At 37.4% G+C, this 26,028-nt stretch overlaps 1 protein-coding gene and 1 long non-coding RNA gene across 2 annotated transcripts in view; one reads left to right on the top strand and one right to left on the bottom strand.

Moving 5' to 3' along the window:
* The window catches only part of LOC143159849 (uncharacterized), a 47,011-nt gene that overhangs the window by 12,332 nt on the left and 8,651 nt on the right, over positions 1–26,028 (top strand). The window contains exon 2 of the long non-coding RNA XR_012995234.1: positions 5,051–5,152. This is a non-coding gene — a long non-coding RNA (uncharacterized LOC143159849). The remainder of the gene's footprint in view (positions 1–5,050; positions 5,153–26,028) is intronic.
* MYOZ2 (myozenin 2) lies at positions 4,437–23,877 on the bottom strand. Its single transcript, XM_076337306.1, has 6 exons — positions 23,721–23,877; positions 23,070–23,173; positions 17,490–17,659; positions 14,078–14,207; positions 12,125–12,308; positions 4,437–4,868 (listed from the first exon to the last, which is right to left on the bottom strand). The coding sequence occupies exons 2-6, from the start codon at positions 23,143–23,145 to the stop codon at positions 4,637–4,639; spliced, it is 792 nt and encodes a 263-aa protein (XP_076193421.1). The 5' UTR covers positions 23,146–23,173; positions 23,721–23,877; the 3' UTR covers positions 4,437–4,636.

Below are 26,028 nucleotides of genomic sequence, written 5' to 3' on the forward strand. Positions count from 1 at the left end.
AAAACAAATCAGCTGCAGTTTCTTTGTTGAAATTGGGAGAGAGACCATATGGGTTTTTTATTACCCCATTCATGCGAACATACTTTATACCGGGCATAAGCAAGTAGCACATCATCAGAAATCAATGTCAGAGAGACTGTGGCCTGCTGGATTCAAGAACGAATTTCAGATCATCTACTGTATGTAGTACTTCTGAAATTACTTCAGTGCTGCCAGTGAAGGACTAACATATTAGGGTAATTTGGCCTCTTAGCTTAGCTAAGTAAAGTGAAATATGAATATATATAATGAATATATAATTTTTGTGAGTCTGACCAAAGTATGTGAAATAGGAATGTCATAAGTGACATCAATAAGCATAGTTTCAGACCATAAATATATAGGGTTAAAATATGAACTCCTCCTGATGACTATTATTGCTGATATAAATTTATCCTCAACAGTGCAGACAGTATGGGCCATGAACCCTGGCTTTTCATGTCAAAAGAGGTTTAAGGTGCATATGTTTTTAAAAAAACTTTATATTCATGGAGCTACTCAGAAGTGTACATCTCATTTCTTTTTTACATACTGTAATCACAGAGTATTTTGTATAGTTGGGAAATAGCAGATCTATTTTCTCAATTCACCACATTTTTAGTGAAAACATTTAAATGAATTTTGAAGTTCCCTTTATACTGCTACACTGGGTACCTTAACATAAATAAAAATGAGGCCAAAAAAACTTTGGGAACAAAGACTTCTAGGCATTTTAAACTATATACTTACTCCCACCACATTTCTGCCTTTTCATCATACCCTTCAGTCCCTTTCTCTTTTGGAAGCAAATATGAGTGTCTTGTGATAAGTGTACGTGATGTTATAAGCACATTTTCTGTAATATTTATACATTATATATTTATACAATATAAATATATGTTTTAATATATAAATATATATTTATATATAAAATATATATATTTATATACCTCTGATTGTTTATGCTTGTGTAAAGCTGTTGCTCATGTGTTTTTCCATTTGTAGTGGGTCAACCTTGGCTGGACGCCAGGTGCCACCAAGCTGCTCTGTCACTCCCCTCCTCAGCGGGACCGGGGAGGGGGGGAGAAAATAAGATGGAAGAAAACCCCAAACTCATGGGTCAAGATGAAGGCAGTTTAATAAAGCAAAAGCAAAGGACGCCAGTGGAAGCAAAGGAAAACAAAAGATTTATTTTCTACTTCCCATCAACAGGCGATGTCCAGCCACTTCTGGGAAGCAGGGCTTCAGTATGCATAGTGGTTGCTCTGGAAGAGAAACGTCGTAAATAACGAATGCCCCCACTCCCTCCTCCTTTCTCTTAGCTTTTATTCCTGAGCAGACGTCGTATAGTATGGAATATCCCTTTTGGTCTGTTTGGGTCAGCTGTCCTGGTTATGTCCCCTCCCAAGATCTTGCCCACCCCCAGCCTACTGGTGAGGGGGAGAAATGTTGGAGAGACAGCCTTGATGCTGTGCAAGCACTGCTCAGCAGTAGCCAAAACACTCCTGTGTTATCAGCACTTTTCTAGCTACCAATACAAAGCACAGCACTATGAGGGCTGCTGTGGGGAAAATTAACTCCATCTCAGCCAGACCCAACCCACCATTTAATCTATCCTTTCAGCTGTATTCCTTACAGCTAAAAGAAGCTTTTAGAAGCACCACTGAAAATTTAAAAACATGTATTTGTTGATCTTTGCAGACCTATAACTAAAGAAACCTTTATTCTCTCACTTCAGAGCCATCTCTTTGTCTACAAAAATTAATACAAATCTTGGTCGCTGAAGTTCCTTTGTCATTAGTTACCTAAAGCTAGGCTTTCCTCTAGTTATAGGATACATTTCAAGTGCTGTATAAATGTTTCACAAAATAAATGCAGGTGCTAAAACCCATTGAAGTTAATTCCCAACCTTAATAAGAGATCTTCCTTTGTGGCAAAGGAATTGGGTTTTTTGGCAGAGAGATTTGTTTATTGCAGTGGGACTTACACAATAAGGCTACTTCTAGGCTGATGCAGCCAGGGAGCATTCCTGGACACTGCACTCAATCCTCTGTGCTGTTGAATACTTAGCACATTGCGCAGTCCTAGCTTCTGCCAATTAACGCTCTCCCAAACAGTTCCCAAGCATGGTTCAAGAGTTTAGCATGGTCAGGGGCCTGTTCCCAATAGGCAGTTTGGCAAAAGCCACCCAGTATGGGAAGATTAAGTAGTATGGCTGCAGACTCTGACAGCTGGCCTCAGTTTTAAGAAGAGCGATCTGGGCACATCTGATTTACTAGAGTACATGTAGCTCTGTGGTAGTAGAGCTAGGAAAGCAGGAGGCACAGAGTTCTTATTCTGCTGCTGTAGTTGGTAACTGTAGCTGAGTGTTGCATTAGAGCTACCAGTTTTGCTGTGACAGCTCATTTCAGAGGTCTCAGACAGAAGTTGAGGACTTGAGGACTGTCAGTAATTTCCAGCCACATCTAATGCTGTTATTTGGACCATCAACTGAACACATGCGTAGCAGGGTCAGTACTTCTCAAACATCTTAAGCCCCCTGAGCCCATTCTGCACCAGTGGATCCGTAGATGTATAGGAAACTAGTTACCATTATGTGTGTTGTGTAAGAAGCAAGGTGGCATGCTCTGCATGTATAGGTTATTCTTACAGAGTATACAATAAAAATGATGTATCCCTTCTTCACAGTCCTCACTGTGTATGTGCTGTGCACCAATTTTCTCATATTTCTGTTCAAATAGGCTTATGAATGCTTATGCTGGCTCATAAAAAACAAATTGCTCCAGAACTTGTTTGTGTTGCTCCTCACTATAGTTTTTTTCTTTAGCCTTTGCATTTTTAGCCTTGAAGAATTCATATTTTTGTCATTGTCCATATACTTGTTGTACAATGTGCACAGTTAAGGTCCCCAAACTAATCCCTTGCTAGGAAAGCATTCTCGGTCAATGAGGTTGGTGGTTTGTTTTCTTTCATAAATTTGTTCAGGGCCTGTACGTTTGTTTGTGCAGTTTGTGTAACAAAGTAAATTAAAGAAAATAGATGACAGAATTTCCTTTGCCAACTACCTGCCTTGAAACCAGATTTGAAACTTGGAAACCATTTTTACAGACACAAATTTCAGCCACAAAAATATAGGCAAAACTTTTTGTTGATGTTTCCAGTTTAAATCTCATTCTGCCATTCTTTTCTTCAGATGTTGAGATTCTTTCTGAAATATTCGCTTTTGTAGCTCAACACCACCAAAACCATTAATAAGGAAAATATCTGGAAAAACATTATTTTATTTGCTTACCATCATCATCTTCTGTGGGTTTCATTTTGAGACAAAATTTGATTAACATGTTACTATAGAGCTTGCAAAATTTTATGAATACTCAGATTTAAAGAAAAAATTAGTATCTGAGATACCCAGAAACCTCTTGGATGTTGCATGCATGCTTATAGACCATAATGCCCTGGAGAAGCATCTAGGAGATATGAGAGTGGCCTGTTGGTTGAAGCAAAGTTTCCTGTTTCAAAACACACACAAACTAAACTGTGTATTAGAATATCCAACCTGCAGATGTTGGATACTTCTCAAACACGAAAGCATTTAGAAACAAGCAATTATTAAACTGATGCTTGCCTCATACTAGAATGTAGTTGTAACCTGAAAAATGGCACTGAAAACCAGCACCCTCTTACTGATTGTTGCCTGCCCCCTGTGCAGTTATGGATGCTTAATCAGAGTCTGATACTTGTATTTCTAAAATGTCAGAGCTTGCCAGCATATCAAGAGCAAGAAAACTCGCATGCTTTTAAGTCCCAGTATATACCATGGCTGTAGGGGAAAAGGTGTATGGAATTTCTTTCTAGTAACAAAAGCATTTGTGGTAACATAGCTCAGTGATACTGATTTGGTATGCTTGACGTAACCAGTCATTGGTGAGTTTTTTAGTGGTGATTAACACAAACATTCTGGACTTATCCAGGAAATACCTCTGTACTTCTTCATACCACCATGTAATCTTTGTCATTGCCAAATTTACTGCATTTTCTGTAAACAAATCCAGGTGACGTGGGTATTGATGTCCATAATTAAAGCTAAGAGTCAGAAAGGAGGAAAATGGCCTAAACTTGCTGTCACTGAAGTAATGCCAAAATTTTTAACTTTGGCTGAAAGCAGGGTGGGGAAAAAAGGTTGATTTGTCAGAGCTTATCTTGAGCAGGCAGTACTCGGAGTGCACTGAGCGCACTGTTGTGGTATTGCTCGGTTGTTTTACCATAATCAGCATACCTATCAAATAAAATCCCTTGATAGTAGTGTCACTTTTTTTTTCTTAATACACTTGTTCTTAAATGACAAGCAAAGATTTTAGAAATATTGTAGTTTTCACTGAAGTAAAAGAACACGTAAACACAAATAGAAAATACCTCAGTCACATTTGCCGAATTGCTTTATTTGTATGACGTCTACAGATGAAAGTAGGTGCCAGAAAAGAGACACTGCATCAGACATTATTACTTATACTCCAGCTGCCAAGGAAAAATTTTGTCAGTAGCCTATAGTAATATTTGGACCAAAAATACATGGATGTGCAGCTTTCAGCATTTTGTACGGTGTAGAGTGCAGCTTCTCTCACAGGTCCTCTGTTTCTGGAACGGTGTTGGAATCCGAAGGCTGAATGAACACTACAGGAATATTCTCGGACGTCCATCCTTTAGGAGTCCTATTGAAGGATCTTCTGGTAGCAAGAGGGTTTGCAAGGATCATGAATCTGGGATCATTTAGCATCAGTAGATTAAAATCTGGTACCTTGAATTTAACCAGCTTTGATGCTCTCTCAAAACCACCAAAGGGAGTGGCAACTCTGTAGATATTAGAGAAATAAAAATAAAATGTGATTTTAACAATACCTGTTTTCTTTTCCTCCCAGGAGCTGAAAAGAACAGAATCTATTTTAATGATACAGATTTGGTACAATTTCTTGTTTACATTTTCAAGCTTTTGGGAAAAGTATTCTGATTGTTTTTCTGGCAAATTCTTTTTAAGATCCGATTTATTTTCCCTTGGATAAAGCCTTCAGCCTTCTTCAAAATTCAAATGGACGAAAAAGCCGAGGGAAGAAGATGTTGCAAGAAAACCTTGTCATTGGTGAGTCACAGTTACTAAACTTATTTTGTTGGTGATAGGTTGATAAATCTGAAAACATAGTTTAACACATTCTTTCTAGCAGGTAATTAGTTTAGGAAGTTCTCACCCCATTTTCTCCTATCCCCAGTTGCTTGTTCCTCCCACTACACTATATTTCAGCACCATGTTGTTGTACCAGTTAGAATGTATGTGGGTTGTGCTATAAACTTGGGTCACTTCTGGCTTAAACAAAGACCTTTCAAAACAAAGGAGCATTTAAAAATCCAAATTATTTCAGCAATCTGCTTTACATCATTACGCTCAAACAATTGTAGCAATACAAGTGAGGAGGCAGTAAAGCGTAACGTGAAGCAGAAAGGAACAGCCAAAGACAACAGGCTCTGGGAAGGAGGGGAATGGGTGAGGACGACTTACACCAGCTTTGTTTCTGAAGAAAATGTTTATGTAACTAAACCTTGAAACACTGGCTGAAATTGGCCCCTAGTCTTCGGCCAGTATTTTTCATGTTATTTAAATGTAAATGTTCCCTCAAGCGATAAGCCTGAGAAACTAAAAGATAAGAAATACTAAGCAGGAACTGACTGTTACATACATTTGCAAATATTTTAAAACAACAGTATTTCCAAATACCTCCCATGATTCTTCTATATTTGCAGGTTTCTAGGCTGAAAAAAAAAAACCCTGAGTTTTTCTGTCACTTTTTCCAGACTCCTTTGTATAAGCAAACGTGACCAAACAGACTATTATATGTGCTCTGCATTTTGATCAGCTGCGTAACTCTGCTGGGATATATTCTGGCCAGTTAAGAGTGTCAGATTTTTAAGCTACACGTGAGCACCTGATTTCTGCAAAGCTAGATACATAGTGGCATGCAAAAACGAATTTTTGTTGACATGGAACTTCAACAGCCTTGGTAGGTTTTACGTGTTTGATACAAAACAGCAGGTCTGCTTGTGTATATTTCCAGTGGCTCCAGGTATTATAGCAGAAGCCCAGAGAAATTAATACCAATAGAAATGAAAAGAGATCGTTTGAAGATCTGACTACGATTTTCAGCAAGATAACTGTAGATAAAAAAAAACCGTAGGGAGAATTAAGTACACACACAAAAAAAAAAAAGAGATTAATTCAGAAAAGTGAATCCGTGACCTAAAAGAAATGGTACTGCTGTGTCATTACACAGGTAATTGACTGTATTTCGATACAAGCAGCATTTGTTGAAGGGGATGGTGTTAACTCCAAAGGGTCAATCCTGTAAGGTATAAAAAATCATTAAAGTTCTGGGCATGTACACTTACTGAGAGAAGAGTGCTGCTTTAGATTAAGCTCTAAAACTGTTTCTCAAATGAAGATAAGACAAGATTTTGCAGCAGCAGCCAGCCCAGGCATTAAACTCTCCTGAGATCAGAGGAAATTCTTTATACAAAGTGCCTGTGGTATCAAGCTTTTCTTGTGAAACTGTCTTCTAGGTCACAGTGTCAAATTGGATACCGTATGATACTGATTAAAAATAATTGCTTGGTAATTGGCACAGAGTGAATGTCGTGATCTACATCTTACAGGATAATAAAGATTGTTTTAATTGCTGCTCTAATTAAGATACACATTCTCACATTGTTGTAATATTTAATTCTCATCAATATGTAAATTAAAGGGATAATCAATATGAACAGAACAATAATAGCTGTATAAAATGCAAAACAATTCTATAGTGTAAAACTTCCTCTTTGTAGTATTTTTGCGTTTTAAATACATCATGTTTCTGTAGGTAACAGAAACAGGAGGGCGTTCTATGGAAATTCAAATATCTTTTGTGGGAAAAAACCCCACGTAGTTCCTATACAAAGTCTGGCCTCAGAGAATTATGCATTCCTGCATGCTAGGCAGAAGCACATGATGATCGACATAAAGGAGAGTACAGTAATTGGCTAATAGCTGTTAATTTTCCTTTACAGCAGCAGTATATTTTTGTGAGCAATAACTTGTCTAACAACATGGTGTTGTAATGACCTGTGTTGTGTGCACATCAACTGTATCACTTGAGCTCTGATTTATTGTATAGGAGCCTAAAACTCATGTGTAAAAAATTCCAGTCGTCATTTGTCATAAGAAGGGTGGAAATGCTGGTTCAGAGCCATAGGAAGTGGCCCCAGGAAGTGTAAGAGATTGTTTAATATTCACTTTGCATATTCCTAAAAAGTAGGTGCATGATTTAACAATAGCAGGCACAACCATGTTTATTTTTAGCTGTTGTTTTAGCAGGGCTTCTTTTTTTTCTCCTGCAGTCTTTCTTGTTGAACATTATATTGTCTCAACATAGGAGACTACTTGTAGATGATTATTTGGGAAAGTCTGAAGAAATGTTTTAACTGTAATGGATTAGCACCTTCAATTACATAATTACAAAAAATGTGAGTTTCACATTTTAAAATGGGACTGTCATTCTTAGAACATTCTGCTTATTGTTAATTCTGTGCACAAAGGAGACATAAGGGCAAAGAACCTGACCCCGCAAAATGCTCAGAGCTTCATGGTAGCTTAGTGCAAGAGCTAATGCCAATTTCACAGAGGTATTTAGGCGCTAAAGAACTGGCTAAGCACCCAGCTTCCACTAATCTCGCATCACTTCAAGTTAGCACCCAAAATTCCTTTGATGCTCTGGATCTCAGCATTTTTACAATAGAGTTCAGAATCCATTAATCAATAAAAACAGAGCCCAGTCCAGACGGACTGGATTCCTGTAGTGTTTTTGAAACAGTAGTCTTTGGGAATTGAGAAAGCTGAGCAAGAATTTATCTGGTAGGAGAGGCAGAACTAGTCAGACTGGCTTGTCTTACGTGAGTAAGATGTAGTGCTTTGTATGTTACCCTACCTTTGACATTTTATCCAGCTCCAAGAAAGCAGATGGAATAAAGGTACTAATTTAACTAATATTACAAACTCCTGAACAAATGTAGATTCATGCTGTCTTTCCCACAGATGATTGCTAGGTGCTTCCACACCAGTAAAAGAGGCAAGAAAATTTTTGACCAGTAAATAGTTCTTCAATCCTAATAGGAATTAATGTCCAAGAGAAATCAGATGGCGTGGCTCTGTTCTGCAGCATTTCTCTGCTAGCATGGATTCATTTTCATCCAGGGGGAGGAAGGGTAGCCTTGTCTGAACAGTCTATTCAGAGAGCCTCAGAAGCCAATTTCTCTGATCATGCACTGTGTCTAGTGCTATATGCTATTAAACCATTACTGGCTGTCTCACGGAAAGCCCTGCCTCAGAAGGCAAATGTGCTTGACATTTTCTGCTACCGCTTCTTCCTTCGTTGACCTGCCAGCATTGCAAGATCCCTGCAGCATGAAATGTGTACTAGACCCCAACTAATACCTCTATGAATTCCTTAGTTCTGATTCTGCTACTATTATAAAAATTGCACTGCTACAGGATCCAGAGTTGCCTCTTCATTGCTGGCAGTGGAAAAAAAAAATCTGAATGCTGTTTAGTGCTGAATATACTTTTAAACCATGCACGTGTGCATCTGTTCCAACACATCAGACATCCCTAGCTGCTAAAGTTGTGTTGCTTTTACAGTTTGTTGTGTAACAAGGAAAGCTGAAAGGAACCTGAATATGGCCTGTGAAGTGAGTGCCATTTTAACAGATACCACTGAATGAACTGGGAAGAATCTCAGGCCCGTTTCCTTTGGGAGTCCTATGCATCACACTTACTGCTAACCACACCCCATCCTGACTAATGATGACTGTACCAGTGTTTTGCAGGAGAACAAACATAATGGCACTTTACTGAATGATGAAGCGTGGTAGAAAGCCTTGATTGATATCCTCACTGATAACAAAATGGTTCCATTATATTGCACTTTAATTGTGTAATACAGTATCATTTGCTTTCTCTCCAAGACTGCAATTAAAGAAGTCAAGGATGCTGTGACCTAGATGCACAGAATGACTTAGTAGGATCTAGACACAGAAGTCCAAAGAGATATCTCACCTTATGCGCAAAGCCCGTAGGCTGCTAAATTCCTGCGATGCCTAATGTTTTCCTTATACAAATGCTCAGATCTGCCTTTATCTTAGCTATACTGGCAGCTGCACCTATCTTACACCAAAACTCATCTGTGATTCTCTAATTAATAATCTTTTGCCTAAACTTCCATGCCTGAAAACACACATAATATGATACTGCAGCAAGCTTTGAGCAAAATGGCACATCGTGGCACTTTCACTCAAAATCTGTGGCTGTGAGTGTTGAACCTCTGTGTCAAATAATAGTATGTCTCCGACCAGAGCTGTTTTGCAAGAGATTTGGATTCTCTTCAGCCTGAGGACATCTCTTTGTAAGAGTGGATCTAACTGCTCACATACAGTATTCCAGCAAAAATGCTACCCAGAAATAAAAAATTACTTGGATTAGACAGAGTAAGACTCTTAGCCTAGACATCAGGCCACACAACTAATAGCAGAGAAGTATAGGTCCTGTTTTCTGGTCCTAAGTCTGTTTGTTTAATTTACTGTAAGCAGTAATTAAAGAAAGTGTATTGAAAGATCTGGGAACTCAGATGTAGGCCCAGGTTTCTCTTTCCCCAGGTGAGTTTCTTAATTGTTCAGCTAGAGAAAGATGTTTAGCCCAAAGAGGTTTGTTATTTTCTGTACTATGGCACAGGTCTTAATAAGGGAAGTGGAGAGTGTTCCCACCTATTCATGGAAGAGCCAGAAACCAGGTTGTTACACGTCGTCTCCTCAGGGTTTGACATTCCTGCAGCAATAAATCCAGGCTGGCCACATTCTAGGAAAATGCTCTTTCCAAAGAAATGAACCTTATTGTCTATACAAATTTTAAAAGAATACGTGACCCCTGCTCTGTTTTTGGAAAGGAAGACCTTAATCTAGCCCTGACCTGAAGACAGGCAGACAGAATTAGGTGCTGATGGCCTTAGCAAAGAGAAATTTAAGTCACATTTAGCCTTCTCTGTAACGTTTTCTGTTGGTTAGCTTGGCATGCAGTGTGCTGTCTGTTTTGAATCCCATGATCAGACACCTCACTCTCCTGTGCATTTTTAGGAGTGTAGACACCTAAGTCATGGCTGTAAAATCCTCTCCAAGAGCCTAGTATCTTGAATTTCAATTTTGCAAATTCTCAATTTCTTTTTGGATCTACTCCTTCTTGCTAGAAAACATAAATCTGAGTGTACTGTATGTAACAGCTTTTCTAGGTCCACCAGGCATCCTTTTATTTTCTTCTGGATGTGGATTTTTTCCATGAGAAGGAGAGTTGTGGTGGATTATATTTGTATGCCTTGTGTTTTGAATTTACCAATTTCACAGTCTGGATCTGGATTTATGTGCCAGGTTTTAGGTTTTTATGGCAGTTACAAGGGAGAATATTGACCTTTCCCTTATATGAATGCACATATGTTCAAGAAATTTGGACTGCGGTGAGCCACAGTTCTGCCATGTCATACATAGACAAAATCCTCATAGAAAGAAATCTGAACAGTTAGTGTTGTAAAGAGGACAACTAACAGAATATGGGACCACAAAGCAGCTAAAAATCCACAAAGAAGCCATCAGATACCATCTCAAGACACATATCCCAGTTAATGGGGCCTCTGTGCCCTGTCTGATCCCTTCTTTCACAACGACTTGCGTGCTGGACTCAAGAATCTCTCTTGTGAGAGGGAGAACTGATTCAGTCTCTATTCCACGTATATGTATCATCTTTGGCGTTTTTTTGTTGTTTGTTTTTTTTTTTCCCCAGTTACAATAACCATAGTACATAAACTGTGCTGTTACTGTTCCAGTGTTGGCAGCTGTGGCACATCTCTCTGACTTGTATTTGCTATTTTGTCTGCTGAGAAGAGTGTGCCACACAGACTTAATTATTAACATGGCGATGTATATTGCTGTTAGGAAATCAGAATTGGTGTAGTGTCTGCAGTGCCAGTTTTGATGTTGACTTGTGTAATTTTTCAGTCCTTGCACTCACAGTTGAGGCCTACCTCAACAGCAGGAACACAAGTGATGTTTGTGGTATTTTTCTCTAAGTTTATATTGCCATGAGCCATTTTCTTTTTCAATAGATTGCTGTCTGGCTTTTTGAGGAAAGGTTTTGGTTTGGCTCAGCTGTCTAGAACTCAGCAGGGGTTATTTAGAATTGTCCATAACTTCAATAAATAAAGATACTGTGAATGGTATGAATGAAAGCAAAAGACATAAGTAAGAATGTGTTTTAAAACTTTCAGAGTAGTTCAAAACCCAATATTGTCCATATATCTAGAAGTTCTACTGAAAGCCTTAGTATACTAGTTACTATGTAAATAACTTCACTCTCAGATCCCATTCTACTTTAAATGTTTTTTAAGTCTGCTTGTAATGTTTTATCCGTTAATTTGTTACCAAAGGTTGTTGAAGATATAAAAAATGTTAAATGCAATAAAATATGCAATCTGCTAACTATCTGGTCTGAGGGATTGGTTGAGGGATAAATTTCATTGTACTATCATTGCCTAAAAACAAGCCATGTGAGTTGTGTTAAAAAAAAAGAGTGGTTTGCATTATACAACTTACAAACAAAGTTTTGACTGAGAGTTTCCCTGATAGATCTTATGATCCCATACCTACTGAAGTCAACAACAGAAGTACTGAAAGGAATTTGAAGCATTGCTATAGCCCATGTTTCCCATTTATTGAGTACACTGGATTCTGATATTTTCTTTCTTTCTTTCAATATTTTCAACAATTCTTCTTACATTCCTGGCTCTACAATTTAATTTTGGGTCCATACTTTAGAGAGAGACTAGTTTCCTCCTTAATGCTCGTTTGCCACTTGTAATCTATGTGCATGTTCATGTTTATGCATATACTTGCCAACACAGGTGGTAGGGTTTTTTACAGCTGGTGGAAACATTTCATTTCATAGTAATTTTTCTCTGCACTGTAAAATTCAGTGTCCATTCAGAATTACCTGTTAAAGCTCCTGTAGTCAGGCAGTTCTGGCTTTGCTTCAGGTTTAAAAAGTTTAGGATATAAAGCTTCCAGCAGCTCTGGATCATCCCTAATGGCTTCTATCCAGGGAGACTGATAATACTTTGGCACAGAAGTAGTGTTGAACTTTTCAGGAGGAATTTCTTTCAGTGGTCCAGAATATCCTGCAAGGCGATCAAGGCAAAACTATTATAATACTACTTTGCGTTTTCTGCTTCCTTACCACCATCCTGTGTAACCAGGGAGTAACATACCATCATTTCACAGTCAGGTAAAATGAACACCTGGATCAAGTCACCTGGCCAAAGCTACACAGAAACAGAAAGCTGGCAGGGAGAGTTTGTAGCCTTTTAGATAACTGCTCCAAAGTATTCCACCCTCTTTTGAAGCTAAGTTTATTTTAGTTTTATATAAATTTGTTTCTATCATTATAAGCATTTGTTTGAAACCAGACTATAGCTACACAGCCCTTGGGCTGAATTAAGAAAAAGATTTTTAAAACAGCCTTTTGGTTAAAACTAAGATAATTCTATAGTCTTTGGGTGAAATTTTCCAAAAGTATTAAAAGGAGTTAGGATCACAGCCGTTATAGTGGAGTTTTTGTCTTTGCCTCTGCCTTAGATGCTTTAAAATGGCCTACCTACTTGGTTCTCTGGTCCTTTTCATCATCTGAAAAAGTGAAGAATCAGTTGTTTTCTCTGCATAATCATCTGAGGATCAGGCTTTGATCAGAATTTTACTAAATAAATAAATTCCATATTCAGTGTGATTTCTTCTAAAGCCAAGTACAATATGGCAGGAATAAATGGGGCAGGCAGCGGGGGGGGGGGGGGGGGGGGGGGAGCCAGACCTTAATGTACAATTTGAAGAATTAAAACCAGCAAGGGATTATCCAATTATATGAGTTATACCATTTATTTGAAAAACAAAGGAAATTTATTCTACCCTTTTACCCTCCCACTACATCTGGCTCTTTAAATTAATGCTGTTTCCTTCTATAAGCTTAAAAAACCCCTGTGGTTTTCATATCTACTCCTTTTGCCAGACCTTTTTTGCCTAAAGAAAGACCTGAAGATTTCTATCATGTCTTAGCAATGGAAATTACCTCTGTTCGCATTGTATTTGACCAATGGATGCACAGAGCCTTAGCAGTCACTAACAGAGTAGCATTGACCTAGTTTACATAGGCTGGAAAAGGTCTGCACAAAACATGCATTGAGTAATTCTGAACAAAGAATGAATCTGTAAAAACCACAATCTGCTCATGGATAATTCATAAACAGGAAGAAGGGCTATATCACTGAATAAATTAATTAAAACAAATTAGCCTTCTCTAGTCTTTAAAGAATACAAAATAGGGCCTTCTTGTAGCTCACTGCTTTAAATAAAGACAACAGTACCCTCACAGTTAGGGACCTAAAAAAGAACAGTTGATGCAGCCAGAGGCAAATTCGTTTTTAAGTTACTCCTCTGTGAAGGTTTCTAGCAAAACTTACAGTGACTTCACATTTACATTTATGGGTAATTAAACTACAATGGATAAGTAAGCAGTGTGTTGCATATTAGAAACAAAGGTTTGGCAAAGAAAAATCAGTATATTAATCTGGTTTTAAATCTGAGGATCTGTTTCTCAATGTTTGTAAGACCAGTAAATATAGGAGCAGTCCCTATTGATATTAATGTATGTGTTCAGTTTAGGGAGAAGTAGTACAAAAGGCATATCAAGTCTTTAAAAATGAGCAGAAGCAACTGAAGAGCACCACTTTACATTTCTGTGGGAGACTCTGATTAGTTATCTGACTCAAAATTTATCGATTTCTAACAGTAAGTCCATTAACAAATTGTTGTTGAAGATACTGTTTTATAAAGAGGTCCTTCCTCTGCTGTGAAATGAGAACTAAATATATTTAATGTCTATAAACTCATGTATTACCTGGGGCAATGTTGTCAGGATGTGGGGGGCTCCGGGGATCAGGTGTATTAGGAGGTGTCATTGGGGCATGCTGAGGAATTCCTTCCACACTGAGGCCGTCCATTTTAACACTCTGTATGGGCTCTCCACGCTGCATTCAAATAGAAATAAATATAATTGACAGCACAGGCAAAAAAAGCCTCTGTGATTCTCTGTTGAGGGTTGGAGTGATACTCTAATTTACAGCCCAGATCTGAGACCCAGGGTATACTATCCGAAGGCATACTGTCCTGCTGTTTGGTAGCCTGTTTGCTAGATAGCACTCCCCAGGATTTTCTGGCCGTTAGCCAGAAGGTGAAGTAGTTTCACAACTCTCTTACATTGGCTATGTAAGCAAAAACGAGTAGTTTTTCAGTGTTAAGAATGATATCCCAGCACAATTTTAAACGTCCATATTACAAGTGTGTGAGTGCTTTATTGAAAGGATTGGAAGTGGTGTGAACTAGGTCAACAAGACTCCTAAGGCCTTATAACCATCTGGCTGAGTTGTCTGACCTTTTCCTAAGTTTGGGATATTTAAATATTCATATGCAGTCTATGAAGAGAGTTCATCCCATCTGCTGCTTACAGCAATCACCACAAAATCTGCCTGTGCATGTGGGCTGTGTGGTTCACAGCAAAGAGTAGATCTAGTCACTTTGGCTGGGGGGGGCGGTGGGGAGCATAACATGTGTCCCATGGATCACTAGACGCTAGAAGTTGTTATGTGCCAGACAGAGCACCCTTGCTACACAAAGATTCAAGAAATCTGGCAAGTTTGAGCCATTTGAGTTTCAAAGCACTGATTCTTCAAAGCGTCTCTTCCCGTATCAGTTGAAAATTCACTGCATTTGTTGAATTGCTTTTGTTTGGCATTTTCTTTTCCTTTATTTGTAATAGAAATAACAACTTCAGTGCAGGTCACTTTCTGGAGATTTATGATATGCTGTTATTTTCCACCCTCCTATTGGGTCATCAGTTCTAAGGAAACATCCAAAGGCTTAATCATTGTTGCATAAATATAGAATTAGAGTCTCTTAAGAAGTCAGTATCTTATTTTAGCTATGACACATAGGCTAAAAGCAATTTAAATATAGACTGGTTTAGAGTAAGAGTTTCTTAAAGTAGGAAAGCAAACAAATAATACTTGTTTAAACTTGAAACAAAAAAAGATCAAGGCAATAAGTTTTCTAGCCATCCTGAAGTATGTTCGAAAGATTAATTTTGGTAGGCAGAATCATAAAGATGATGAAGACAACACCAGTGGTGGCTAAATAGGCATTTAAGGGAAGGGAACAGAAGCCAAAGAGGCATCATTTTTTCATGTGTCAGAATGTCATACTGACTGTACAGCATGGGTACTCTATGTGTTTTTGTTGGAAGAAGTAGACTAGAGGGGAACTGATCTGTCAGACTGTAGCGAAAGCATGGAACTGGATACAGAAATTCTGATGAGGCTGATGGTGGTGTGCTCAGAATTTATCTGTGTAGGTTCTAATACTCAACAGAGGGAGAAATTGAGGGGACAGTATTCATAGATGGGCTTCTAAATAATAGTGTTCTAGTCATAGTTTTGGGTGTTCAATAGAGCTGTTCAGATTTTTTATATGGGATTTCTTTTGTGCAGATTTATTTTAAAAAAGCAGATTTATCAAAACTCAAACATGATCCCATTTGATCCCTGTGTAATTTAATTTCTGTTGAGTGAGTGACCAAAGATGTCTGAAATATCTGCACCATAAAAAAAGAAACATAAAAATTTTTCTTCTATGATACGGGATATTAAGACATACTTTTCTTCCCGAGTAAAGTTAATTTTTTGTGTGGGAAGTGCAAAGGCCACAGAATTACAAATGTATTTACCTTTACAGTCAACAAAGCATAGAGAATTTCTGCTTCAAGAAGGGAACAAAAATATTTTGGAGATTTCAGCTGTGATATTGGAACTATTGAACTCAGCTCCAATAATAGCCTCTCTGACTGTTGTGAGATCCCTCAACATTTTGGTCAGCATGGGCAACGGTAAATTGCAAATGTCTCTTTTATTGTCTGCTCCCAAAGCCTCCTTATGAGATGCAACTAGACAAAACGTTTCCTTAGAGTCAACAAATTGCATTCATTTTATTGTTTCTGATTAATTTACAAGTATGTGTGTATTGTCTTTAGTAAGATTTAACATAATATGAGTAAGCCCTTTGGTGCTTTGCTGTTCTGATTAATAAACTATTTGTTTCCTATTTGTACCACTACAAACTTTAGATTATATCACAACAATACAGTACATACAGTTACTATTTTTCTTATCCCAAGTGAAGATTGAAGAAGAATTGAGTCAAAGTCTTTGTATGGATTCTGTAGGGGTTGGATGCTAACACAATCATAGCACCACCTATGCAATGATTAGTTGTAAAAGCTTCAGGGAGAGAGAATTGCTGTTCTACAAGAAATATTTCCTAGGTTAATTAGTAATAATTAACTTTTGTAGCACGTATTTCTTTTCATCTTCAAAGCAGCTTAAAAGTACTGGGACAAATTCTGCTTCATTAGTCACATACCTTTGTATCTGAAATCAGTGGGAGTGCATACATGTAACTGAGAAGCAGAATTTAATACAATACTGGAATTCGAGGGGCTGCTTACGTGCTGTATTAGACTGGGCATAGAGTATTCATGTTCAAATAATTAAACCTTGCAGCACATTGGAGAGTTAGGTAAAATTTATGAATGTTGTTGTCCCTATTTTCAGAGGTTAAGCAAAAGGTTTCAATATTTTGCAAAGGCCACAGATGAGACAAACGCCAGGTGCATTTAGTTCCTGCCGTGAGGATTTCCAGGGCATCACTAATGCTTTAACCCAATTCCTGAAGGACTAGCTCAAAGAATAATTGTTTTTCAGTGGCAAGCTCCATCCTTTTTCTCCCTGTTGAGACAGGCAGGCCAGAAGTGTATTAGTGCCAGTTGTGAGAGTCATTTTGCTGCCTGGGAACCATGTTGAGACCACCAGCGTATTTTAATAAAAGTACTTGCTGGTTGCATGAAACAGACTCTTATTTCTTCCAACCTTTTGAATGTCATTAACTAGTTAATTTTCAGTAGTCAACGGGCCAATTGTTACAGGATAAGAACTCTGGTCACTAGTAACCTGAATCAGATTTGAATGAGAATGATTTGAATCTAATGTCCTTAAGTATTAAGGCTTTCAGATTTTTTTTGTCTATTGGAGCTCAATAAATACAAATGGCTCACTTCATATTAGCCTCATTCTAGTACAGGATTTTGCTTTTATTCTTCCTGAAACTACAAATAAATCATGCACACTGTGTATCATGAGCACCAAGGGAACCCCAAGTTAGTCTCACTGTGTTCCATTAATAAGTTATTACAAAATACTCACATTTCTTGGCTTGTTTGCTACATAATGATAATTTTCATATGTGTATTTGTCAGATCTTCGCTGACGTCTCTTGAAGAGTCTTGCACCTCTGTTGCTGAGTGTCGATAGTTCCTCTACCATGATATCTCTGGGGGTGCTGACCTTTTTTCCAAGGTTTAAGCTGGGTGAGACTGCAATACAATGGATAAATACATACGTCTGTTTTTCTTAAATGCCTGCTATCGCATACCCTACACCTGAAATCCAACAACACGTTAACGCATACTTATCTAACAGATAACATAGCTTCATACGGTGTTAGTGAAATTAATCATTCTTCCAAAATTTTGGTGCAGAGTATTGAACACCACAAACCTGTTCTTTCGAAGATGTTAAGCACTTCAAGCTCCAAATTTACTTCAGTTAAGTGGCATTCAGCTGTTATCAAAATCAGGTCTATAATGTCCTACAAAGCATCTTAATAGCAGACTGGTAAAAACTGGCTTCTGCTGAAACCAGGAACAAAATTCCATCTGACCCCAGTGTTCCCACATCAAACCTTCAGTTAGCTTTGTGTGTCCTGCATTGGATAGATGATCAGGTAACCCCTTTTAAACATACCTACCAGTTTCTTACTGCTTATAAACATTTTATTCTCAATTATTCTTTAATATTCTGCTTGCTTTTGAAATCCAGGGCATGTTTTGTACTTTAAGAAAAGTTTGCATTAGAAAGTCTGTATTAAGTAGTATTTTTTAACTGTTTTTAAAGACGCTTTCAAATTAAAGCTCAAGGTATTGAAAATGAGAGCCCTAACAAAGAATTACAACATGCTTCTAGGAATTGATATATTTAGAACATTTTCTTTTTAATTCTCTCTAAGAGGAAACTGAATTACTAGGTGCAATATTACTTTATTCACTGCTTGGGAAAAATTCCTTCTTTGTCTTTAGTGACCTCCTGGGCGATTTGAAAATGAAAATCCATAAGCAGGGGAAGGGGAGATAATTGGGACCGCAAATGGAGAACTCTGACTATCAGAAACTCTACTGGTCATCTTCGTGGTAACGTTCGGGAAACTGGGATGCTGGTGGCAAGGAGCAAGCTGTTGCTTAGTGACTGAACTCTTTCACTAGATGTCCTCAAGCTATAGATAAAGCTTAAACCTTAGAATACAGTAACTTCAACGCTGAACAAACTATTTTCTACTAATTTATTTCTGCTTAGAAGGTTGTAGAATTTAACAAATATAACAATAATTGGATCGCATAGTAAAAACAGAATTTTTAAGAAAATAATTCCTATTGCCACTTTAATATTTATCATTTTATTAATTGAAATTGTTCTCCTCAGTTGTTCATAAACTTCAGGAGGAAAAATGGAACGATGCAGTGTGCTTTGAGGATTATATGAATGGTCTAGTATGTTTCTTTGATCCACTTATTCAAAGTCACATTCTGTTATTTCTCTAATAATAGGACATTCTATTCTTCACATATTCTTATGGTCTACAGGATTTAAAATTTTGAACTTTGACATACATCTTAATGCATTAAAATGAAATGGAAGCAAATTATATGTAAGACACTGTATTTTGCTTCCAGAGTAAGCACACAGGAAGCCCAGTTTAAAATTAACATTACAAATTCATTAAGTGCAGAAGGTACCTAATGTCAAAGTTAATATTGCATATGCAGAGTTTCATTCTGAGTAAATGGCATGTTCTACAGGCCATATGTCTCTTAGTAACTTTATGTTGGAAAAACAGTGTGATTTGCTGACATTCAGGAAAACTTAATTGAGGCAGGTATATTAAATATTTAGCCGAAGCTGTATAGACAAGAGTTTTCCATGTAGTAAATCAAACAAGTTTGTGGGTCCTGGAGTGCATCTCTGTTGATCCACTGCTGTTCATACTGATTTCAATTGAATGTTTGCAATAGATTTAACTGGAGTAAGAGCAAGCTAACTGTATTGTGAGCTGGAGCATGCACTTCTGCTTTAAAAATAGTATATGCAAAGAATCCTAACACCCTCCTGTTATTTAAGAGGTAACTACAAAACAGAGAGTTCTTAACATGGAAGAAAATGACTCAGCTTGCCCAATGTAGCCATATCAGTGACAGATAGTGGTAGGGTTTTTGGCTCTGTGGTTGAGATAAGTGCACAAGTTATTGGCCTGTGGCCTGAAATTTAGACCCACAGGTCATATTTTGATTTTGTCATTTCTCAAGATGACCCCAGGGGCATGGACTGTTGGATGGTTTTATATTAGTAAGGAGTAAGAAATTTACCCCTCAAATCAGCAACATTTTCACGTAGAAAAAGCTTTTCTTCATTGTACACAGAGTGGGTAGGATGTACAGCCTCAGAGACTGGGGTGCCAAGGTGATTGCAGATCTCTGTCCAAACCACTCAGTATTCTTCTGGGACATGCTGGGTGTTAACTATTTTGGGCCTTGCTGTTCCCTCACATACATACTGTTCTTGTTAACGTTAACTGAAGGCTCCAAGGTACTTTGTAACCCACAGTTGTGTACTATTGTGTATCCAGGCAGCATCCCAAAAACATAAGTGTAAAGTTCATTTGAATCCCTTGCCAATTAAAATCTAATCATATGTCTACTTTTATGATGTGTCTAGGGATTGTTTCAGTGTCAGTGCAGAAAAGGTGACGAAAAATGAGAAAAGGAGAACATTTAGAGGATGATAGAAAGAGAACATCAATGTCATAAATGGACATTGTAAATTAATACTGGAAATTTAATTCATAGTTTAATCCTAGTCTTAACCTTTTAGCTTCATTTCTTAATTTGTTCCTGCCAAGTCCTTCCTGTCCTGTGCTTAAAATCGTAACAGACTGTATTTAAATATGATTTATATAGTTCCTCCTGCATACACTGCCTAATCCCCCTTTAATCCTCCAGTTTACAATCTTCTAAATACCTTAAGCTGGATTATAAATTTTAATAATGAATATCAGGTAGTATGTTTGTTGTAGTATCAGAAATAAGGTCTTTTAACTATATCATGAAAGATAGTTAATCATGTAGCTACTGAAGAATACATTTAAGAAATAGCATAGAACTGGACATGAGATTTAACCTGATGAACTTCAAGGGTTTCTTTAAACATATATATTTACATACATGTTTACCTCTACCAAGTAGCCTTAGAAATGTTATGATTAGTCCAAGTCTGCCGGTGAAAAACCAAGGGGTTGGGGAGGTCACTACATCCACATGCTGATTCACTACTACAGTCTCTCTTCTGAAACCATAAGAGGGTTTACAGTTAGGGTCTATTCCTGCAGCATTTTGTGACGTGTCGAACTTCTCCAAAACACAAAGTCATGTCCCACAAGCCAACAGGAGATGTGGACTTTCAGTCATTACCAGTCTTGCCCAGAGATTGGTAAATCTTTGAGACACTGACAAAAATCTGGCTGATTTTGTATCTTATCAACAACTGTTTCTGCTATGAATATCTTTTAACAAGGAGATTCACTGTTTACCTGAAAGCATTATAATAAAAAGGGGCTGAAATAAAAATGCAGTAGGTATGCTTTTCTGTGTGTCATTCCAAGCTACTGGGGCTTGCCTTACAGAATCTTCTGTTACTGTTTACCTCTGTTAAGAGTGGGGAGTTTCGCTGGTCTGTGAGACTGGCTGAAACAGTACATTTAATGTTTACCTAATTACCAGGTGCAGGACCTTCATTACTAATAGCGATGCAAAACCCAGAAAGACAGCAGTTCACCCTCCAGATCTCAGGTTAAGCTTGTTGAATTAACAGTTAGGGGAAAAAGAAAATGTCAAAAATTAATAGAACTGAATTTAGTCATTTAAAAACCAAATTTCTCCTTGATTTTTCCACGAATTGTTCAAATTTGGTCCCAAAGGACTAGCGTATACTTTGTGTGATTACAGCTTTGATTATCCTTCTGTTTCTTAACTGGTTTCACTGGGCTTGTACAGTTATAAATTTCAGGCCCTTATCACACCCATTTAATGAAATTTCATATTTTTTTTAACATTTAAATATCCCAGGCATCCAGAGACGATGCAAAAGTAGAATGTACACTTAAAGAGTTAGTATTGCCTTCAGTGGCCACATATCACAGCATATCTTGTCGGATAAGCTGTCGTATCTATGTGTATGAATCTAAACTTGACAGCAAATCTGATAATACATAAATAATAAAAAGGACAGATTATGTGAGGCAAATGCCAAGCATCAGCACAGATTATCCAGTAACTCCAATGATTTCAGGGACTGTATGGTAGATTTATTAGTATTGCTATGAATAGTAGCAACATTTACCATGTGAAATGCCTGGTTCCAAACGAACATATGAAAGACCTTTTTTCTTGCCCTGAAGAGCTTATGGGCTATTTCAGGCACATATAGTACTTGGGTTTACAGTACCAAAAAAAAAAAAGGAGTTGTAATGAAATCTGTAAGGGCAGACTGGCTTTCAGACTTAAGTTTGTGTTCAGTGGAGAATGGAAAGAGGAAAGAGGTATTTGCTTAGGAATAGAAATTACAGAAAAAAACCTATGGAAATATCAGAAGGACTAGGACCAGGCACTGAAACTCTTAGCTTCTTTTTCTAAAAACCTTATGTCTCTTGTCCTACTCTTCCTGCAATCACAATGGTCAGTGAGTGAGTAGAAAAACCATCCCCAAATTCTTTGGAGAAAAGCCCACAAGAAAGATTTTCGGTACTGGAATTTAATGTTCAGTGTTTTATCCTCTGTGAGTGGTATAATTTTCATAAATTCTAAATATTAATGGGGCTCCCTGTTTTTTCAGTGAGGCTTGTGGGGTGCTTATCACTTTTAAAACACTGATCTTTTACATAGATGGTAAAAAAAGCTTCATGGGAAGGATTGGAAGGATCTCCAAAAGCATCCAGCACATACCTAATGAAAGCCAAGCAGATTTGTATTCCCAGCTGAGATAATTGCTTCTTAAGGTGTCACACTAGAAGCATAATTTTAAGAACCTGTTTTAGAAAAATAAAACTACCGTCTTATAAGTGTCTGCATTTTCATCGGTGCAACGACAGAAAAGTAAAATTTCTTCATATAAGATTAATTGGTGGCTGTGCGTTAGAGAGAATTGCCAAATGCTAGTAAAGTTTGTTAGTTACAAAGATAAAGTTTGAGAGGAAGGAACAGAGATGTGAATATTTGTTTCAAAATTTTTTATCATTCATATAAAAAAGCAGAGTGAAACAGAGCAAAAAGAGAGGATACAAATCAGCATGTTTCTTAGATGATAGCCTTTTAAAATGGAATGAAGTCATGTTATTAACCCCAAATAATATTCTGAAAGGCTATCCTAGCAGAATGTACATCAGCTGTTAGATTACTTCATTCCTCCACAGCAGTTGTTCATCTGAAAATAGCTTTCAAATGAAAAGAGGCAACTACAAAAGGATTAGTTACCATAGGCAGCATGATACTCCCACATGATTATTTATGGCAAAACACTCAGAGACAAAGCTGTAAGAGAGTTATACTCTATGATTAAAAAAATATATTAGGGAGGGCTAGAGGACATTGCATATACAGTAAGCTGGGTTCAGCGCTATACCATTTCTGTGTATTTCATCCATAATGGCTGATGCTTGTTGTTTCCTCTCTTTGACCATGGCAGAATGTGATATCATTGTGATTTTCTGATACGATTTTTCCGTGCTGAAAAAAAACAACACATTTTTACATTGTTGAGCCAGCTTGCACAATTCAGCCAACTTTAATTTCTAATAGCCTGTTTAGAATGGCTGAATAGTGAAGTTAGTTATTTCTGATTTAGAAATACTGCACTTTTACTTGTGCAAAATGCACTGGCAGTTCTTGCTGGCAGACAGATGCTAGGACATGTTCTGATGGACAGAAGATTCGAAGGAATGGACTTTGAGCTGGCTACATAAATTCTGTAGTCAGTGTCAGTGGTCTAGGCCTTCTCACATCTACACATTATATTAAAAGATGTAAAATCATAACTAATATTTAAAGTACATCTTGGTTTATGATTTCAGAAATGTTACATTTTGACATTTCTTAATCTAATAAAGAGTTTGAGGAACTAAATGAGATGCTCTGGCATCTTTAAAGAAAGTGCATTTCTGACTAAAAAAATAAACATTTTTAATTGCAGAGTCAAGAGGTTACATAAATGTCTTTTATATGACAGTTTGTAGGACAGACAATGTCAAAATATTTCAGGAAACAATACACTTACCCTACTGTTTTGTTGTGCAGAAATAAGCGATCTCAACCCTTTAGTTGAAGCTTCAGGAGTTAGTTATGCATGGGGATGACCTGCCTGGTCCAGGATGGTTTCTACCCTTGTGCTTGGATCTGCATGGTACCTAGTACCGAGACAAACTGGGGGCTGATCCTCTTCAAAGGGATTGGCATCCAGCTGACATCAACTAGTTATATATAGAATCAAACACTCCAGCCACTCATATCTTCCTGGCGAAAGAAGAGAGCAGAAAAGATTCAACTGCACCCACAACAAAGAGAGTTTATATCCCTTTCAGAGCTTATTGGACGATTTAATGGAATGCTCCCCTCATACTCGTACAGATCATCTCCTCATCACCTCTGAGAATAATAATCTCCGTGTTATAACCAGGAAAGAGACATTTAAAAATAAGGTGTTAAATATATGGATGGGCAAGACTATATCAGATGAGAATGGCATGGCCTAATCCTTTAGTGAAAGATGAAACCATGCTTCAATAGTAGCTGATGGCTAAAGTCAGTGGCAGATGGCTGATACACAAAGTCTGTTCTGAAAAAGAAATGAGAAATTTTTCAGTATTGTATATGGTAGGGAGTAATTGCTCAACAAATACACACCCTGCAAACTGTTATTCAAAATATCTTAGTTTTCTTTGTGCATTAGGAACAGAAACCTGCAGTAATTTGAAACTTTCCAGGATACTGTTGTATCAGTTTATCAAAGAAATGTCTGATATGTAGAGCACAGATACTTCATGACGGCAACCAACTTCGGACAGAAAGAAACAGTGGCAGAAGGAAACATTCCCCCCTTACCCTCCTGTCTGAATGCAGCTAGATGAATTATGGGGCAGTAAAAGCAAGATGAAGTCTTTGTATTTTTGATTTGGATTTGGGTTTGTTTTAGGAGGTTTCTTTTTCTTATGGAAAATTACGGTCTGGTTTGGCTTGGAGGATCGATCAGAAAATTGCTTGTCCTGATATGACAGAAGAAAGGAATTCTGACTGTAGATGGAATCTGGAGAGTAATAAAATACACCAACACAACGTGCATAACTTTTCAAGCAAGAAGCACCCTGAGACAGATAAAATGTATGTGCCTGATACAATGTCCTAAAAGTCTGCCTGTCCAACCAAAAAATTGCATTATTTTGCTCAAGCTTTCTATTCCTAGGCTTAGCTTTGCAAAACATTTTGCTGAGATCCTAGACATCTCTGCCCCAGAGAGGTGTTTATTGTAATCCTCACTATCAGAATTTACCTGCTGCTGTTACTCATTGGTAATTCTTTTCTAGTTTTTGTGCTTGGATCAGCCACTTTTGACAGTACCAGCAAGCATGGTCAAAATCTTGGTTGAATCTTACCTATTTAACTGAAGGCTAAGATTGTTCTCAGTGGTTCACCACCAAGCTGTCAAGTGGGATTGCAGGAGAGTCTGTCAAGGGTTCATGCTACTCAGTATTTTCATGAATAACTTCAGTAATGAAGTAGAGAATGTCAATTAAATGCCAACCTCAGAAAATTACAAGCAATCGGTAGGGAAGAATTTAAATGTTAAATTAGCTTGATGAACTGAAAAAAAAAAAGTCAAATGCAATTCAGTAAAACCACATCCAAATGAAATCATAAAGTGGGCATTCAGCTGATTGACACGGAACTTCCCTTTAAACTTGAATTTTTGATCCAGGAGGAAATACCAAGAGGCATCCCAAATGGGATAGTCCCGTGTTTAGTCTATTCCAATTTCCATTAACTAATTATTTGATAGAATAAAAAATACACTAGTAAGATAAATTATGCTTTTACACTATTGGAACAGCATGGGCAATTCAGCCAACTGTTACTTCTGGATGACTGCAAGCTCTTGAGAATGGTAAGATTACTATTCAAAATTACACTGAAAAATTGTTTAAATAATTCAAAATCAGTAAAATTAAGAAATAAAATGCAAAGGAGTTGCACATAAGAAGGAAAAATCAATTGCAGGGAAAGAAACTAAGGAATAACTGCCAAAAACAATATGGCAGAAGAATTATATTGAATCACAAAATAAATATTAGTCACTAGTGCAGTTCAAAAAAAGGCAAATATTTTGAGCTTTGTGAACAGAATATCAAAAGGAAGATAATCTCATTTTACTGACACTGAGGAGCTGGAATATTTTGATCATCTTTAAGAAAGGTATAAAGATATCAAGAACTGAATAAAGTCCAGGCAACACATGCTAAGGAATATTACCTGTGAAGAAAGAGTGAAAGAATTTAGTTTGTTTGTCTTAGCAAAGACAAGAAGGAGGTGAG

This window comes from Aptenodytes patagonicus, chromosome 4, assembly GCF_965638725.1.
Source record: "Aptenodytes patagonicus chromosome 4, bAptPat1.pri.cur, whole genome shotgun sequence".
In the NCBI taxonomy this organism is placed as follows: Eukaryota; Metazoa; Chordata; class Aves; order Sphenisciformes; family Spheniscidae; genus Aptenodytes; species Aptenodytes patagonicus.

What these genes read in the sequence shown, in the direction of transcription:
- MYOZ2 (XM_076337306.1), bottom strand. Translation starts at nt 23,145, where the DNA reads ATGATATCACATTCTGCCATGGTCAAAGAGAGGAAACAACAAGCATCA. An exon ending in TCCTGACAACATTGCCCCAG is followed by an intron (nt 12,309 to 14,077) that starts GTAATACATGAG and finishes ATCGCCTTGCAG; the next exon opens with GATATTCTGGACCACTGAAA. An exon ending in GACTACAGGAGCTTTAACAG is followed by an intron (nt 4,869 to 12,124) that starts GTAATTCTGAAT and finishes TAATATCTACAG; the next exon opens with AGTTGCCACTCCCTTTGGTG.